The sequence below is a fragment of the Pocillopora verrucosa genome, chromosome 1 (genome assembly GCF_036669915.1).
Source record: "Pocillopora verrucosa isolate sample1 chromosome 1, ASM3666991v2, whole genome shotgun sequence".
NCBI classification, from domain to species: Eukaryota; Metazoa; Cnidaria; class Anthozoa; order Scleractinia; family Pocilloporidae; genus Pocillopora; species Pocillopora verrucosa.
The window spans coordinates 3,907,866-3,924,947 of NC_089312.1; the positions used below are offsets into that span (position 1 = coordinate 3,907,866).

Sequence of the window (17,082 nt, forward strand, 5' to 3'; positions counted from 1 at the left end):
ACTGGAAAGTGAGCACATGGTTTCGATTTGATAAATCAGTGATGACGGCTTGAAGCTGTTACTTTCAAGACGTGCAACTATCGCCAAATCACAGCTTCTATAGATTAAATAGACCGCTTTACTAATTTGACAGCAAAAACCAAAACATTGACCAGAATAAACGGCGTAAGAAAAAAAATGATAAGTTAATTATCGAGATTCTACCATGTCAAGGATACGATGTTTATATCATTCATCATATTAAAATAATTGCTTAAGGAAACGTGTCATCTTAAGGTCAAATTCTGGACCCGAAATGCTAAAGATAGGTGCAAAAAGGGGACACTTTTTTTTTTTTATAAAATATTGTGGGATGCTTTGTTTTGAAAGCTTTTGAATGAATTGACATTTTCACTCCAGTCTATCAAGCGCGTTAAGGAACTGTAAACAAAGATTTACTATCCCATCTATCAAGACTATCAAATGAAATAGTTGTCTTGGGGTATTATTTTTCCCACGCCAGAGGTGTGACATTGAATTCTTCCGGCCAAATTTGAATGTTTACTGGGCGGAGAAGCTTCATTGAGAAATAAGTAGAAGGCTATTTCAGAAAAGAAGTGAACTCAACCGCAAACTGCGGCTGTTTGTAGCAAACACCATTGATCCGCAAATGAATCCCCTCAGGAGTTTTATTTCACAAGTACGAACAGGAAAAATTAAGTTTTTTGAGAGCAGCTTAATCATGACAATAGCGTCTAACTAGTTGAAATGTATCACTTTCTACTCACGATTCACGAAGAAGAACTTTGTTTTCTTTATTTATTCTCCGACTGACAAATATGGCATGAACGATGCGCCGAAATTGCTCGCTTAAGAAGGAAGACGCAGTATTTCCGGTCGCCGCTGCTCTAAGCGTAAGAAGGGCTATTAACTTGTAGCTACTGCGAAGTTGATGAAAACTTAGAGAGTTCATAACCGTTTTAAAACGCTAAGCCCCCGCTCTCTACATTTTATAGCATTTTCTAGGAAATCCGAACTTCATCTCGTTATCACAAACAATTCAACCGTCCGTAGATGTTTGAGAGAAAAAAATTAATTAAATAAAATACAATCGGTAGCATCGTTCGAACAATACATTCTCACTTGTGTCGTCTTGCAGTTCATGACTATCTTGTTATCAAGATCGCCTTTCGGGGCGGCTATTCCACACAACACTTCTACCTTTTTGGTCTCCTTAAACAAACACTGATGATCTTATCTTCTTGCAAGATTAAACTCTGATAATCTTTGACATAACACAGTGCTGGGGAGAAATTTTCAAAATTGCTTCGGGCAGCTGCTTTCCCTTGCTAATGCCTCACGCAACGGAAATTTATGTCTACTATTCACAAGAAATAACAATAAAGATCTCTCGTGACAGGCTTGATGACCCCAAAAAGGGGCGTAAGACATTTTTTACTATCTGCACGAAAGCTGTGATTAATTTTAGCGCGAGCCAGTTAACTTTGGTCTAGCCTGGGGCGTTCTGACTTCGATTTCACTAAGACGCACGAAGGCCTTTTCTTCGGTACCTTAAGACCAAGACTTGAAATAGGTCAATGAGGTCTGTCGCGATCTAAAAATTGTTCTGGCTGGATTTCCTCAACGCGTGGCTTATAAGAGAACTTAGCTCTTTCGCCATTACCACACAGAATTTTAACCCTTTCCACCCTGACATCAGTATACATATTCTCCATAATGTTTCCGTACATTTCTTTAAGAGCTGACAAGGAGAATTTGTGTAACAATCAAGAGTGTCCTTTACAGGTAATCATGTCCTTTATTCTCGTGATTTTAATGAGTGATTCAGGGGTAATTCTGTGAGGAGAAAGTAGAAAATATTCTCAGCATTAAGAAGCTTTTTGCTCCTTTTCTGGCACGCGCAAGTGGGCGCAGTTTTAGCACTTTTCATCGTTCAAATTTTGCGATAAATGAAATCGACGCCTCTCAATTCCTCAGTCGTACCAGTTCATCACCAAAACCGACGTCTCTGGTCGAAAACACATACGGTGATAGGAAAAATTTCCTGCTTCTTCCTGTCAACTATTTGACCATCCCCATCCGTTTTTTTGAGTCCCTCTTGCATTATACCGTCCACTTGGTTGCGTTGACCTGATCCAGTCCTAATTAATGTGAAAGAGGATATTTCCTCTATTGATGAGATCCGGCTAGATTGTCAAGAGTCTTTCCTTGTCGTCGACCGCAGTCCTGTCAAGATTATCCGCACTCGGACGATCAGACTACCCGATTAACAAGGTAATGATGTATTTCCGTTCAATGTAGGATTGATCACATTTCGTCGAATAATCACCGTAAGACGAATCATCATCCTATTTTCTCGATTTTATATGCTAGGTCTTAATTCTAAAATTCACATTACATTTGATATCTGGCTATGGGATAAGGGATGGAATGCGAAATGTTCCAATTGGAACTCTCATAGTGTAACTCCAAATGTCTCGAAACCCCCAAAATCCAGATTTTAAATTAAAAATTCGCGTTTCTTCAAACGTTTAACACGACCTATGTGGCCAAATGCCAAGGTCTTCCCTGTCTCCTAAAATAGTCCTAAGAACGAACAGTGAACCATTAGGAATCGATAACCCATTTTTAAAAATCTCTTGTAGGAAATTGCGAACCCGCAGCAAAACTGAAATAAGGGTAGATGTCATGCACAGAAATTCCTAGAAAGGAAATCCATTGGGAAGCGTTAGAGCTGGTAGAGTTTTCCCGGAAATATTTGGGTATGTTGTTTATTGACTCCTCGGCCGTCACATACTGTGGAAAGAACAAAGGAAGATCCAGTTTCCTATCTTACTTGTTCGTGCCTGCGTCGAATCCGCAAATTACTATTCCGATGAAAATTAGCCTTAAAAATAAAACGCCAAATGAAAGTGTCGTCCCCCACGTGTTGGGCCTAAAGAAAACCCTAACAGACTTTAGAAATAGTTTCAGAGTTTGGTATACGAGCGAGACGCCGGAATTTTCAGAAAACTAAATGCATTGAAAGTTACTCGGTATTCCATAGGTACCGCGTCGCTTCACAGAAGTGTGCAGTTCCGAGTGTTTTAGCGGAAGGTGCTGCAAAGGGTCCGGTCTTATACCGCCCATTGTTTAAAATTAAGCGGTGCTTGTTTGAGCTTTACAAAGCTTCAACGGGCCGCTTCACCAACTACCCTGAACAGAGCGTGGGAAATACAGTCCGATGGATTATAATAATTATAATGAAATAGCAGTAATCATAATAGTAGTAATCCACTGTATTAATAGTGGAATACCTCAAAGATGCAGCATGTATTTCGGTTTTTATTTTTCAAGCCAGGAGCGTAAAGGAAGCTCAAAGGAGTCAATATGCCACTTTTAAGCTTTTCCTCGGCGACTTTTCTAGTCTGCGAGCAGGCTTCAAACAGAGAAGTTTTTTGAGACTTGGACCACAGCCACAAGAGGCTTTACGCCCTCATTTTAGCATTAAAAAAACAATGGCACTGAGCTGATCTCACTGCCATTATGAGTACCGCTTCCACGATGCTCGGCTGGCGAGCAAAGTGAGCCTGCAAGAGCCCGCGGTATGGGTCCAGCAATGTCCAATACAAAAAGTACTGCTTTTGCCGAATCTTTTCCTGACCTCGCTGTTCGTCGCACGTGGAGCGGTACGGATGAGAGTCTGTTTGCAGGCCATGATTTTTCAAATGTTCTGTTTCACAAGTTTGAGGGGAAATAATTTTTACCACAATTGACAGTAATGTCGCAATCTGATCGGCCACTGATTTGTTGTTGTCGTTAAGAGCACAGACAAAGTTTCTTGTTTCAACATGTCACACAATGGTCACGCACTGAAAGGATTGTTTTATTTGACGTTGGTGGTTTAGCGTGGTCTGCACTCTTGTCGGCAACGATTATCGTCATCACAGTGGTCAAAATGTTGCGGACTCACGAGGAGCTGCCACTACCGATTTTCTACTACTTTTTCACCCACGGAACATTAAAGGGAATGTATTAGCCTTATCTTTCTGAGTTTATTGACATCTCCTGCAGCACAAAGCCAGTCATGTTTTTGAGGAGGCGAATCAAAAAGCAAACAAATAAAAAACACTTAGAAAGGAGAAACAATACTTAGATTGATTATTTAAGCCGATTTTGCAGTGGTCATTCGCTAGTGTAACAATGAGGTTGTTCCTAAACTTTTCCGCTGAGATGAAGCATGTCGCTTCGTCTGATGCGATGCGCGAAGTTCCGATCAGCTTAATGGATACCACAAGCCCTTGATTTGACACGGTAGAAAAAACGCCATAATGGTAAGAGGTTGACGCATAATATTTGGACCTTCAAACTTAAAGGATTTTTGGCATGTGCTAAAACACAGACGATGGATTCGGAAAAATAGAAGATGGACGATGCCCATTGCTAAGGATTTAGGTCAAACTTTTCAGTACGCTAGTTCCTCAAGAGACCGCCAATTGAAAAGTATGCGAGGAGCTTAAGTGCGATTTTACTCTTGTGCGTCACGCTTCCGGTTGCATTCACGCGAGACCCTCTCAAGGAAGGTCCGATATACGCGAGACCTGTAAGAACTCTTCACTGTTAGGTCCATCACAGCTGTGTCACGCCAAAAGGAAATCTGAAAGCGAAAAGTTAAGAAAATGGATGCCATTTTTCTTCTTCTTTGCTTACTTTTAAATTCATCGTGTCGCTTGATTTGCGGAATAGAAAGACTTCCCTCGAATGAGGCTTCAGAGAAATCTACACATGTCACATCAACGATAGATTGCAGGCCACCGAAACCATTTCAGAATAATACAGAACTAAAATGGCGCCCTGGTGCTCGGAATCAAAGTGTATTTTTACCGGGAGAGAAGGCTGTATTTGTTTGTAAGAAAGGATTTCGCCAGATTGGTTGGCTACAAACATTGACTTGTCAGATGAATGGTAGTTGGTTGCTTCGATCGTCAAGTATTAAGGATGACTTTAGATTAGGTGATGGAACACATGGTAAGTATGTTTATTTAACTTGACTACAATGTTACTTTCGATCTGTTACACACAAGCGGTTGAGACGAACTTCAGCCTTAGTTATCCTATATTTTTGTACGGAAATGTGGAATAATTTACACGAACAGTTTATAAATTCCATAGTTGTTGTATAAGAGAAATTTGATCCTTGAAATGATACCGAAATGCGAATACTATGTTTTCCGTCACGACAACACTTCCATACAGCTAAGATAAAAGGTCTAACCAAAGAATCAAGAATGAAATCATCACTGCATCGGCAATTTTTTCAACAGCAGTTTAGAAGTATTAGAATTGTTTTGTCACTGAGAAATCTTTAGCAAGTTTAGCTAAATATTCGAATGGTAAGTTTCATTAAAGTTATAATTTCAAATCTGAGTGGTTAGTGTGTTGATCACGGCTTGCATATTTTTTTGCCTGATTTTGGCGTGTTTACATTTCCTTTAAAAAAATTCGAAGCTAAAATGACTATTTGGCGATTGATTGGGAGACGGTGAATCTTCTAGGTCGACAAGGAGAAACCAAAATGTTATTTTTATCGTTATTTTCAAGAAATGAAAGTATATAGTTCACCATCGTAGAGTACAACGCAGACAGCTGTCACAGCTGTCTCTTAATGTTTAGTTGCATAAAATTTAATCGCAGACAGTATTGTCGACAGGCGCCTTACTTTGATTTCTCCATTTGCTATCGTCTGATTCCGAGCGCTTCGATCCTATTTTCTTCGATATCGTCCAATTTTCCGAATGCTTTTGTCTTACTTCGGACGATGCCGTCCGATTTGGAACTCTTGAATTCTACCGTCTGATAGCAGACGCCATCGTCCGCTTTCGGCCTCTACCATACGATTTAGAGCGGTAATTTCGAGTCTCTGATGTAAAAACTGGCAAAGCTAATAAATCAAGGCTCAAAGACTTAAAAAATATATGGTATTTTAGAAGGGGATCGAGGAGGCTGTGCAAGCCCCTCCTATTCCCTATCGTTTCTTCACGTTCCCCCTCCCCCCTCCCCCCTCTCGCTTTTTTGCAGAGCATTTAGCTAACGTAGCCTATATTAGATGGACATAAATTGTGCTGATTTCCAGACTAATCTCGTACCCAAACCCTACCGTGTTACTGTAACTGAATTTGATTGTGAAAGGGTTGGGTATGAGGCTATATCTAAACCTCACAGCAATGTTCCAGGCCTCCTCTTTCCCAACTCGCTGATTCCCTTCTTTGAAAAAAGCTTTTTAATTTTTTTTCAATTCATTTTTTCATCAGGTTATTGTCTGCCTAACAACTGTAGTCGCAACCAATCCTTCGAGTGTTCATCAGGCGGCCTACCTCTCCCCATTTGTAAGAAGTGTGACTGTATTGTAGATTGCCCGGATGGAAGCGATGAAGCCAACTGTGGGCCAATCTTAGTAAACTTGACGGGACGAGCCGTGGGCGAGATAACTTCACCTAAAACTAATGTTAAAAATTATACGGGATCTCTGACTTGCAGAAGAACTTTGTGGACCGATGATCCAGACTTTTACATTAAGCTGCTGTTTACAGACTTTGTTATGTATGGGAATTGCAAAGATAATTATGTTTACTTGGAAAATGCGACTTTAAGCGGCACGGATCCATCGCATGGCTGTTGCAAGAAGAGTACTAACGTTTCGTGCGCCTTTGGTAATGGAACTGGCGCTCCTCCTCTGGCGCATACCGACAAAAACTTTATGATTGTAAACTACGTTTCCATGGACTCAAAGTCGTCGACTTTTTCAGCGAAATGGTTCAACGTGAATGGGAATTTCCCCTACAGTCTTATTCCAGAGGAAGATTCAGACTGGGTAGATAAGTTAAAAATCTTAGGTCCAAAACCTAAAAACATTGAGGATGACACAACAGACGCAACTTATATCGCCGCAGTTGTCATTTTCTCCATCATCGCTTTTGCTGTTTTGGCAATTCTGTCGTGCAAAGTGGGACGGCACTTTCTAGGACCCCGTTGTAGCGTTGCTTATTGCTGCAGTTGGATTGCAGCCAGACGGCGTTTGCAATCCCCACGCTTGTCGCCACGAAGGGAAGGATCACGAGAAACAAGGCCCACCAAAGGGAGCGTTCAAAACGAACGTACGCGTATAGGGCCACTGAGAAATGTCCCTGTTGATGCAAGAGGCTCCTCGTCTCTTAGGACTCGATACGGGAGCGCCGGAGAGGGCGTGGCTTGAGCATTCATTCATCTCCATTTTACGATGTAATTTCTGTAATCGATGTAAAGATGTAAGGGCAGTGTTACCTCCTTACATGAAAACGTTGCCAGTTTATAATATTTTTTGGGGCTAGATAAATAGATTCTCGCAAATTTATCCGTTTTAAGGAAACTATTCAATTTATTTGGTCATGGTATTGAGACAAAGTCACCACTTTTACTGAGTAATCTTTATTCATCAAAGAAGAATACTATTTTTATTTAGAAACTCTGATACAACAATCAGGATGCTAGATTGTACACTTGCAACTGTATGGTTATATAAGAGAGAAAGATAACGATTCATCAGATTTATTAATTTATATAAAGCCCAAATTAGATGCATTAAAGGCGTTGTTTTGGCAACTCTGTACTATGCGTATGGAACCAAAGGAATAACTACGGTGATTTCTGTCAGCCATCTTATAGCTGTTTAGAGCTGAACTTATCCAGATTTAGAGGCAACAAAAAGACATTTACGGACCCCAGGAGATACTTCTTGTCTAAAGTACAGCAATCAACATAGTCGAAGATTTTGAAACCTTTTTTTCGGTTCATTTTGTTTTTGTTCTCTCTGCTTATTGGTTTGTGTTTAGTTAAGGGTAAAGTGAATAAAAATCAAGTTCACTCTTCGCCTCTCCCTCTTTCGTGTGCGTGTGAAGTATCAGCAACTGGGAAATTATCTCCCTTTGTTTTCATCCAAAGTAAAGATGAAACCAGGCACAACCTTAAGTCGTTTATCCTCTATCTTTTGATGTGGTCGGCATCAACTTGATTTCCATAACTACACTGGCATGTGTGGTCAATTTCTATGTGACTGGCGCTCTAGCGAAGGGCTTAAGTTCGAAACGTCAGCTTGGAAACTCTTTACGGTAGCCGATTTACGATATGAACTCAGTTGATAATACTTAATTACCTTGTTATACTTTCCCACTGACGCAGCGCCACAGTTCAGTTTATTGAGAAACCTACCCCCTTTATTCATAACTGACTAATTGACTGACAGACTGACTGACAGACTGACTGATTGACTGACAGACTGACTGATTGACTGACTTACAGACTGACTCAATAACTGAATGACCTGACTTAAGGACCATTAACCTTTTAACTCCCAGATCAAATTTGTAATTATCCTTACTGTCAACCATACAATTCTTATAATGTTAGTTCAGAGAATTTAGTATTGGATCAACTTATTATCCCTACATTGATATTTTTCTTTATTCTCATCACTTACCTGGTTTATATTGTATTGATACTGTAAGGAGAAATTCTGTCTTGGTCACTCATGGGAGTTAAAACGGTTAACTGTCTGATTGTGTGAATGTTTCACTGTTTTCCCGAACAAGCTTCACGGTGGCTTCGCTGGCTGATTGCCTCCTACAAGACTTAAAAATGCTACTCCACCGCTAATGGGCGGAGCGCCTGACTGAGCGACTCATTGAAATCATCGTCCAGAGGTGAATTATTCCAGATCAGCTTTGTACGTAACTAGACCCTGTGAGCAGGGTAACTGGGATACCTGGATGGTACTGGATCCTTGGAATCAAGTGAAGTGACACTACGGGTGTCGTACTACTGAAATAGTGAGCTCAAGTCTGGCTTAGGGCATACACCTATTTCAAACATAGGCATATGTTTGAAATAGGTGTATGCCCTATCTACCGACAGAAGAGTTTTCTAAGCAAAAATCTCGTGTTCGTCATGTGACCCGGACCTGTCCGTGCATGACAACGTCAATCATCATCAAGATAACACGTGATCAGCATGTGAACACCTTCACCCTCATTGGATCACAGTTAGTTGTCATGGTGTTGAGGGCCCAATGACCACTGGGTACTATTGCGCAATTTTTCCATTTTGTGGCGGAGGAAAAAAAAAAAAAAAAAGACGACAAAAAAACAAAGGCATTTTATGACTGGGCTACCACAGGTGTCCCAGTAAAAAGCAACTTCTGTCTTTCCCCTTGTTCAAACCTTTTGATACTTGATTCTATTTTTCAATATTTTGCAATTTAAAAAAAAATCAGAAATAGATTTCGCGAAATACGTCCATCTCCCGAAATCGCGAACCTTGGCCCTCAAAAAAATAAAATATTGCGTTACTTTTTTGTCCAAAGAGTAACGCAGTATTTTATGACAGAAATTTTAAAATATTCCTAATAATATTGCCTGTCGCACTAGAGAAGAGAGAGAAGGCTCATTTTAACGCGGCTAACGAACGAAGACATCAAAAATTGTATTTGGCAGTTTACCCCGATATAAGCGGATACTTGTCTGTATTTATATGTTTTTTTTCACGGAGGCACGTGAAAGAAGGTTGTGAAAAAGTACTCATGCGTATTAAATATTGGAAACCGGATCAAGCGTGAACTAGTGTTGTCGGAGAGATCAGGTAACCGAGCAGAGGATGAACTGCTATCTCTTCTTTTGTGCTGTAATTGCGTTCCAAACCGCTGTCATCGCTACACAGAGCTTAGAAACTCGCGGACAAGGCATAACGTTGCGACACAAGCGGGCTTCAGCAAGCAAAAACAACACTTGTACTGAAGAGGAACTGAAGAAACCCACCGGCGCCATTTTAAAGAGGCGAAAGCAAAGTGTCGAGAACGATTCCTCGACTTTCCTTCCAGGTGAAGAGGCTGTTTTCGAATGCAAAAATGGATATCGACTGCAGAATGGTCAACTGAAATCATACACCTGTAAAGCAGACGGAAACTGGACTTTAAACGCTAAGAACAAGTCAGAGGATGGTAAGTGTTTGTGATTTTAAATGTAACTCGTGGTAAGAATATTTGCATTACAGTCGACAACGAATTAAAAGTTTACTAGTTAATCAAGCTCCCCAGATTAACGGTGTAGGAGGTCAAAATACCTCTTGGTTAAATATGTTGTCTTAATACCGGAATCTTGTGTTTGGTAAATGTCTTATTGGGGCTAATTGTTTTAAAGATGAATAAAGCCTCGACAAAAACACGTAGCAATAACTTAACATGCAAATAATATGTAAATTATGCGCACTAAACAGTACAGCTGTTCAGAAAGTTGTCTTCTAAGCTGACTTAAGGATTCCTTGCGATAAATCTGGTGACCGAAAAATAATAATTACAACTACAATTTTAAGAAAGACTGAGTAGCAGATAAAATCGAAATTTTTTGAATTTTATCTTGTGATGTGATTTTTCTCTAGGCTTTTGTCAGAAGGATCCCTGTGGTGCAAGGGCCATAGACGTCACTGGAAGAGCTACAGGAGTCCTAACTAGCGATATATTCCAGCAAAGTCAATCTGACGCGATTGTGAATTGTAGTTGGACACTTAAAACGCAGGATCCGGGCTTTTACATCAAGTTGCTTTTTGAAAACTTCACCTTACCCGAGGACTGTACTCAAGATTTTGTGACATTGGAAAAAGTACGATTTTGGGATTTCAAAAATGAGAATTGCCCCTGCGAGGAGAGTAAATCTGTTTGTAGGTTTAGTGGCAAGCACGCCCCATCCCTCTCTCGGTCCGTCACAAATGAAACAACGGTGAACTTCTACTCGTCAAACCCAGCTAAGTCCTACTTCAAAGCGATATGGTTTAATGTGAATGGTTTGTTTCCGGAAGGAATTGTTCCCGCTCCAGACCCCACTGAGAGTCCTGAAATCGTGAATTCCAAGCTCGAACTGACAACAGCACCTGAGTCGAATACGTCCTTCACAGTTGCCCTCATCCTGTTTACACTCATATTTTTCATTATCGGCGTCGTGTTGGCGTGTAAAGTTGGCCAGCGGTATCTGGGGCCCTCATGCAGCTTTGGTGCCTTTTTTGCTTGGATCTCAAGTTTACGCACTTCCCAGGCCCCATTATCGACGCAACGCGGTGCAACGTCCTCAGAAGAAAGAGGCTTAATGACAGACACTGACAGTCCCCTCGTAACGGAGCGGGTTGTCATACGGGGATTACAGCATTCTCCGTCAACAGAGGATGAATCGAGTGCATCTTCTCGTGAAAGCTTACAGAATGTTGTCTGATGGAGTGAATTCGAGTTGCGCCGGAAACTTCAAGTTATCTGTAATTAGAACCAAGCTAGCAAAATTTCGAGGGTCCGGAGCCTTTTTTCAATCGGAAGTCGTGTCGTAAAGAAGAATAAGTTTATATGAAACTGCGAGAAGTTGAAATCTGAAAGCAAAACTCAGATTTGTAGAATGGCGCCAAGCGCAGTTAAATGTTTTGCTTCTAGGTCTGATTTTTCACCTTCGGCCGAGTATTTGTTAAAAAAGCCTCACATAAATCTGCTTACAACCTTTTCTTAAGAATCTCTGTGCGAGACATCAATAAACAACGCAAATTCATTACTGATCGTCACATTAGAGCTAGCTACCGTAAGGTCACGCCTGAGATTTACAAAACAAATGGAGCGGTGACCATTCGATCAATTTATTTCACTTTCTCAAGGTGTTTGTGTGAGTTCATAAAATAACATAATTATCAGGGGCGTAGTAACGGGCCCCTGACATGCCTAAAGACCTTCCCCCACCCATCCGCCTTCGGATTAATTAAGAAGCGCGAATTGGAAGAGTCTAAATCTTTGCTGGTGCATGAATACGAGCCTGCTGATGAGTAAGGTAGCGCTAAAAATGACCCCTCTCAGAAAAATGCTAGCTATGCCCTAAATAATTTACTATAGACTTATGGTATTATTCCAGGTTCGCGGCGCACAAAAATTTCTCGTTATAGGACGCCGCGCAGTTTATACGTGCGCATATCCATGTTGCTTCATACCCAGACTGTCGTAGCTTGTAAGCAAACCTTCATTATAAGCGCTGCGGTACAAGCATTCCTTCACCTGCAAGTAAGTTTGAAGGTTTTGGCGAGAGCAAGCTGACGAGGGGCCTGCATGGGACTTGGAACCATATACTCTCATTAGTAGTGCCACATCACTCACACACCTCTTTCTGGCTTCCGTTTCTCAAGGCCTCATTACTCAGCGCTAAAAATTAATGAGGGCCTGCTCGCGGGCACACGCTGCCAGAGGAAATACTCGTCGCATTCTTCAACTTTCCCACTCTATCAAACACAACGCAGTCATACACAACGCAGCGTTCAAACGTCGGGCATGCGCGAGGGGATCAACTCTGGCTGGCCGCACGCTAATTTCTCGCGCAAACAGGTAAGTATAAGAAACGACCACTTTCTTGCAAAATTAGCGAAAGAAAATTGGAAAGTTAACGTTCATGTAACTTTGTGAAAGGAAAAAAAAGTAAGGAAAAAGAAAAATCGAGATTTTTCGAACAAAAAGCGTATTTAAGCAAGAGTATTCTGATAATTTACCATTCTGTTTTGAAGTTTAAAAATACCATGATCCACTGGCTTGAGTGGTCATTTGCAGCTTGTGTAGAACAACCCGGTCGTGACAGTGTAGTCATCTCTAGTCTTCCTCTTGTTGACACAGCGGCAAAATGGGTGCGCATGCTCCGCATGCTCAGGGCTAGCACTTTTCCTTTGCGAACAAAGCTGACGCAAGGTTTTTGCTGATACAACAAACTTCTTCTCCAGGGAGTTTTTCCTGAGAGGAGACGATGACAATATTACGGATACTCTACTTGAGCCGCTAAATTCTTATCTGTTCCCGCAACACCTTTTTTTGTTGAGTAAGATATATGACGGAAGATGTTCGACAGAAACTTTCCTGAAAACTGCAACCTTATCTGTTTTGGTTTGGGCTTATCCCCGCAAAATGAAAACAAGGAATGGGAATTTTAAAAATGCCGCCATTTTGCCTCGACAGTGTTACTATGGAAATATTGTCGCTCCCATCCCTTTACACGCATATATGTTCTCGTGTGATACAAGCATGCGCACTCATTTTGCCACTGTGTTCCTATAATCAAAGTCATTAAAACGTTTGCACATGCGTAGACGTTTGACCACTGTGTTATCATTCACCCACGTAGACAGGGCCATAACTTCCTGCGCTTTCACGTTCTCCGAGTATTTATTCATCTAATTTTATTTCTATTTTCCATTGTCATTTTTTAAAGTTAATTCTACCAGCTGCGGCGACAGCGAGTGACTTAAAGCACTCTCACGGGTGAAGAGATTTCCAAAACTGCTTCACAGCGGAACGCATCTCTCTCATGCGCCAGCAATACACCAGCGGATTTAGCGAAGAATTCAAGTAAACCAAAAAGAGCGTACACCTCATCACAAACCTCCTGAACGGTAAGGACCAATGGATGAAGTTCACAGCAGCACGCATACAAATATAAGGAAGATAACACGCCATGAGTAAAATAAACAAGAAAATCATGGTGATAAGAGATTTCCTGTAGCGTTTGATATTAAGAGTTTCTAGTCCGTTTTGTGCTCGTATTTGAACTTGAATCTGAACTCGGTGACGGTGACAAATGCGATAGATCATGAAGTGCATGGAAGAATTTATCACGAGACACAACAGTATAAGCGTGATTATAAAGTTACGATATAAATTATTGTCGATGAAAACCGTCATCGCACAGAAAGCGCTTGTAACCCATATAAAACACAGTAAGGTGGCTGTCTTGTTAATTGTAACCATGGAAACGTACTTTAAATGCAGCTGAAGGGCGAGAAATCTGTCTACGCTGATCGAAGTTAGAATCAGAACAGTCGCAGACTGAAAAACGGCTTGTATGGATCTAAAGATCTTCCACATATCTGGAATAAATTCCTCTGATCTCATTTCCAAAATCAAAAACAAAGTGAATAATGGCTGAATAAGAACTCCGACTCCCAAGTCAGACACAGCGAGTCCAGAGACGAGCAAATTCGTCGGCTTGTGTAAGATTCGTGTCTTCCAAACTGCACCGAGAACTAAGAAATTCCCCAAAGATGCTGTCAACGAACACACGATATTTAGAACGCAGATGACAGTGTAGACATCGGCGTAACATTTGTCGCCCAGTTTGGGCTTACCGCTCGGGTTTGTAAAGTTTCTATACATGGGTGTAAACGTTCGTAGCTTGTTGAAACTATCTGGCATTGAAGTGCACCATGCAGCTGAGAGGTTCCTACTTTGTGGTATGATACCCGACTAGTTATAGTTATATCAATTATTTGTCTTTACATATAACACTGTGACTGCCGGATGAAGCTCCTACTTGAATTAAAACTAAGCAATCAGTAATATCAGAGATCTTCCTTTAAATTAAATCCATTTTGCCTTGTCAGGAAAAGGCTTTATTTACTTTATCTTTTCTTGAAGTTGTTCTAATTACTGACTTTTGAAAACACTAATTGACTACCGGATAAAATTCTTCCTTCAAATGAAAAGTGGCAAAATTTATTGTGGTACATCTAAATGGTACATCTTTTGTTTGATTGGAAAAAAGATTCATATACTTAATTAACATTTTAAAGAAGACGGATCTAGTTGTAATCGATTCTGAACCAATAAAGTTTATTACTTTGTTCGGAAATGGAAAGTTTACACCTTTGAACACCTTTTTCCGTTTTCCGCATTTTCCGTGTTTGCAGACCTATCCTTAGCTTGTTCTGTTGTGGATTTTTTTTCATTCAATAAAGCCTTTAATTTATCTAAATCGCTCTCTACCCTCTTTGATTGTATCTTTCAAGGGTTGCCAATCAATCGAATTCAATAACTTCACTTAGCTCAAAATATTATCGTTTCAATCTTATCCTTCGTCACTGAGTTCCTGTTCAAGTTAGTACTTACAAAATGTTTTTATATTAAAAAACTGCATGCACGCAAGACTGGGTTCGCTGATTTGACATGTAAGAAAAAAGAAAGCCAAGTTTGAGGACCATGTCTTGGTCAAAGAACGAACAGTGACGTTTTAATTTGGATTTTTTTTTTCCTTCTCGCGAATTGACACTATCCGGTGGCCAGTCTTCCTTTTTCCCAAAGTGTATGTTCACCTTTGTGCAAGTAAATATAAGCCAAACTTGAATTCACCTCAGTTCATTATGATTAATATATATAGATTCCTTATATCACCTTACTAAACCTACAGTTTGATAATAATGTTTCCGTTAGTTAGTTAGTTAGATGAGGACATCTTCGCTCCTGCTGGGGAACACAGGACCTCAACTATGGACCTCCGCTGGACTCTTTTGTTGGCAGATCTCTTCGCCTCCCTCGAGGTGATGTTCCTCTTAGCGAGCTTATCTCGCCACTACACCTTCAGGACTGCTTTGGACCGCATCTCCTTTAATGCTGTGTTAACGAGTTAAAACATGGCCTAGATTTGTCAAAACTATTTGCGGGTTTGTGCAAATGTTGCAATTTTAAATAATCATCATTTGAATTAAGTCTTTGTGTATATGAAAAAAGAAGCATATATTTTGATTAACGAGTATTTGCTGCAAGCTTTGATGAAAAGCAAACGACTTCGATCACTCGCCCGAAAAAAGACATCGACAAAACAGTTTCATTGCCGGGCTAATCGCCCGCATGCGCCAGCGGTACACCAGCGGACAGAGTAATAATCTATTATCTTATTATTATCTATTATCTAGGGTCAAAAATTGTCGTGCACAGGAAAATGACTTGTATAGTTCTTAAGATTTTAGTGGTATGTTTTCTGTTCCCATTTCTAGTTCGTAAATCGAAACTTTGATAAAAAACGGCTGGATTATAAGCCTGATATGACCCCTCAGTATATCTGACAAGGCCATGGCAATCCCTTGGGGGGAAATTCGCCGAGCGATTCAAACTTGAGGATACAGGACAGGAGGTTAAATAAAACTGACCATTTACCCGCGAAAAAAGGAACAGCAAGTGGTTTTGCTTCCTCTCTCTCTTAAACGTTCAAAGCATTCATTTGATTGTCATAACAATGATATTCTACTCATTATTTAAATTATTTTGTTAATCATTTGAAAAAATCATCACCAAGATGAAAGACACTCTTTTTGTGTAATTTGGACTAATGGGGTGTAAGATTGATCAAGAGTATATTACATGGCTGGACGTGGAAACGAATCAAATATTTTCGATCGAGTGTTGATAACAACTCTTAAGAATGAGCGAAGTGAAGGAGTGAGAGATATTATTAACACCGGAAGATAAATTCATATCCTCAAGCAGACATGTAGTGTTCTGTCTATGATATAAATTTTTATCACTTATTTAGATAAAAGACAATTTAAAAACACATTTCAAGAGCTCCAAATGCAGAAATCACGTCCACATAAAAATCAGCTTGTAGAAAAGCTTCTTAAGCGATCGAAATAAGATAAAACAAAATCTCAGAATGGAAAATTCTCCCCCTTCAAATTAAGATTGAATTCAGCCCAGGTGATGTATTTGAATGAAAAAAAGCCTTTGTGAAAAGTAAAACTAGTAGTTTGTTTAACCTAGTTACCATGGTGACTTTCTTATTTTCACCAGCGAAGATGTAAATGGTACATTTATTGCGCCCGATGAAGATAACATATCCTCGAAGCAGGAAAAAATCTGATTTTTCATCGATGTCTGTTTATAAGAAGGATTTCATGTTCGATAGAAAAAGAGCTCGGAGAAAATGTGCTTAACTTGGTGGCAAATAAGCTAAACAAATTGTCACAACCACATTTGAATGTCATTCATCAGACAGAATATTATTCGAGATCTTTCAAAATGTTTAGTTTAGCTCGAGCGTTGAACCTAAACTCTGACAATTCTTGACAGTTAGTTCATTTGACCGATTACTTGACTGAGCTGTGATAAACATTGTGCTCACTGTTACAAGTTTTCGCGATCATTTGATTTAATTCCGCGAAAAATCACGTGTTCATTACATGTTCCGTGAGAAATGTCTCAATCAGGTTTCAGTAAAAATCACTGCTAGTAATTTCATAGGATTT

At 40.1% G+C, this 17,082-nt stretch overlaps 3 protein-coding genes across 3 annotated transcripts; 2 read left to right on the plus strand and 1 right to left on the minus strand.

Moving 5' to 3' along the window:
- Positions 1–4,461: 4,461 nt before the first annotated feature.
- LOC131800177 (uncharacterized) lies at positions 4,462–7,883 on the plus strand. The gene is made up of 2 exons (XM_059117866.2): positions 4,462–5,007; positions 6,291–7,883. The coding sequence occupies exons 1-2, from the start codon at positions 4,659–4,661 to the stop codon at positions 7,229–7,231; spliced, it is 1,290 nt and encodes a 429-aa protein (XP_058973849.1). The 5' UTR covers positions 4,462–4,658; the 3' UTR covers positions 7,232–7,883.
- Positions 7,884–9,437: 1,554 nt separating this feature from the next.
- On the plus strand, positions 9,438–11,588 carry LOC131800174 (CUB and sushi domain-containing protein 1-like). The gene is made up of 2 exons (XM_059117861.2): positions 9,438–10,006; positions 10,444–11,588. The coding sequence occupies exons 1-2, from the start codon at positions 9,664–9,666 to the stop codon at positions 11,265–11,267; spliced, it is 1,167 nt and encodes a 388-aa protein (XP_058973844.2). The 5' UTR covers positions 9,438–9,663; the 3' UTR covers positions 11,268–11,588.
- A 207-nt stretch (positions 11,589–11,795) lies between these two features.
- Positions 11,796–14,279, minus strand: LOC131800208 (QRFP-like peptide receptor). The gene has a single exon (XM_059117904.2). It carries the CDS (start codon positions 14,255–14,257, stop codon positions 13,322–13,324), a length of 936 nt encoding a protein of 311 aa, XP_058973887.2. The 5' UTR covers positions 14,258–14,279; the 3' UTR covers positions 11,796–13,321.
- Between the last annotated feature and the right edge of the window lie 2,803 nt (positions 14,280–17,082).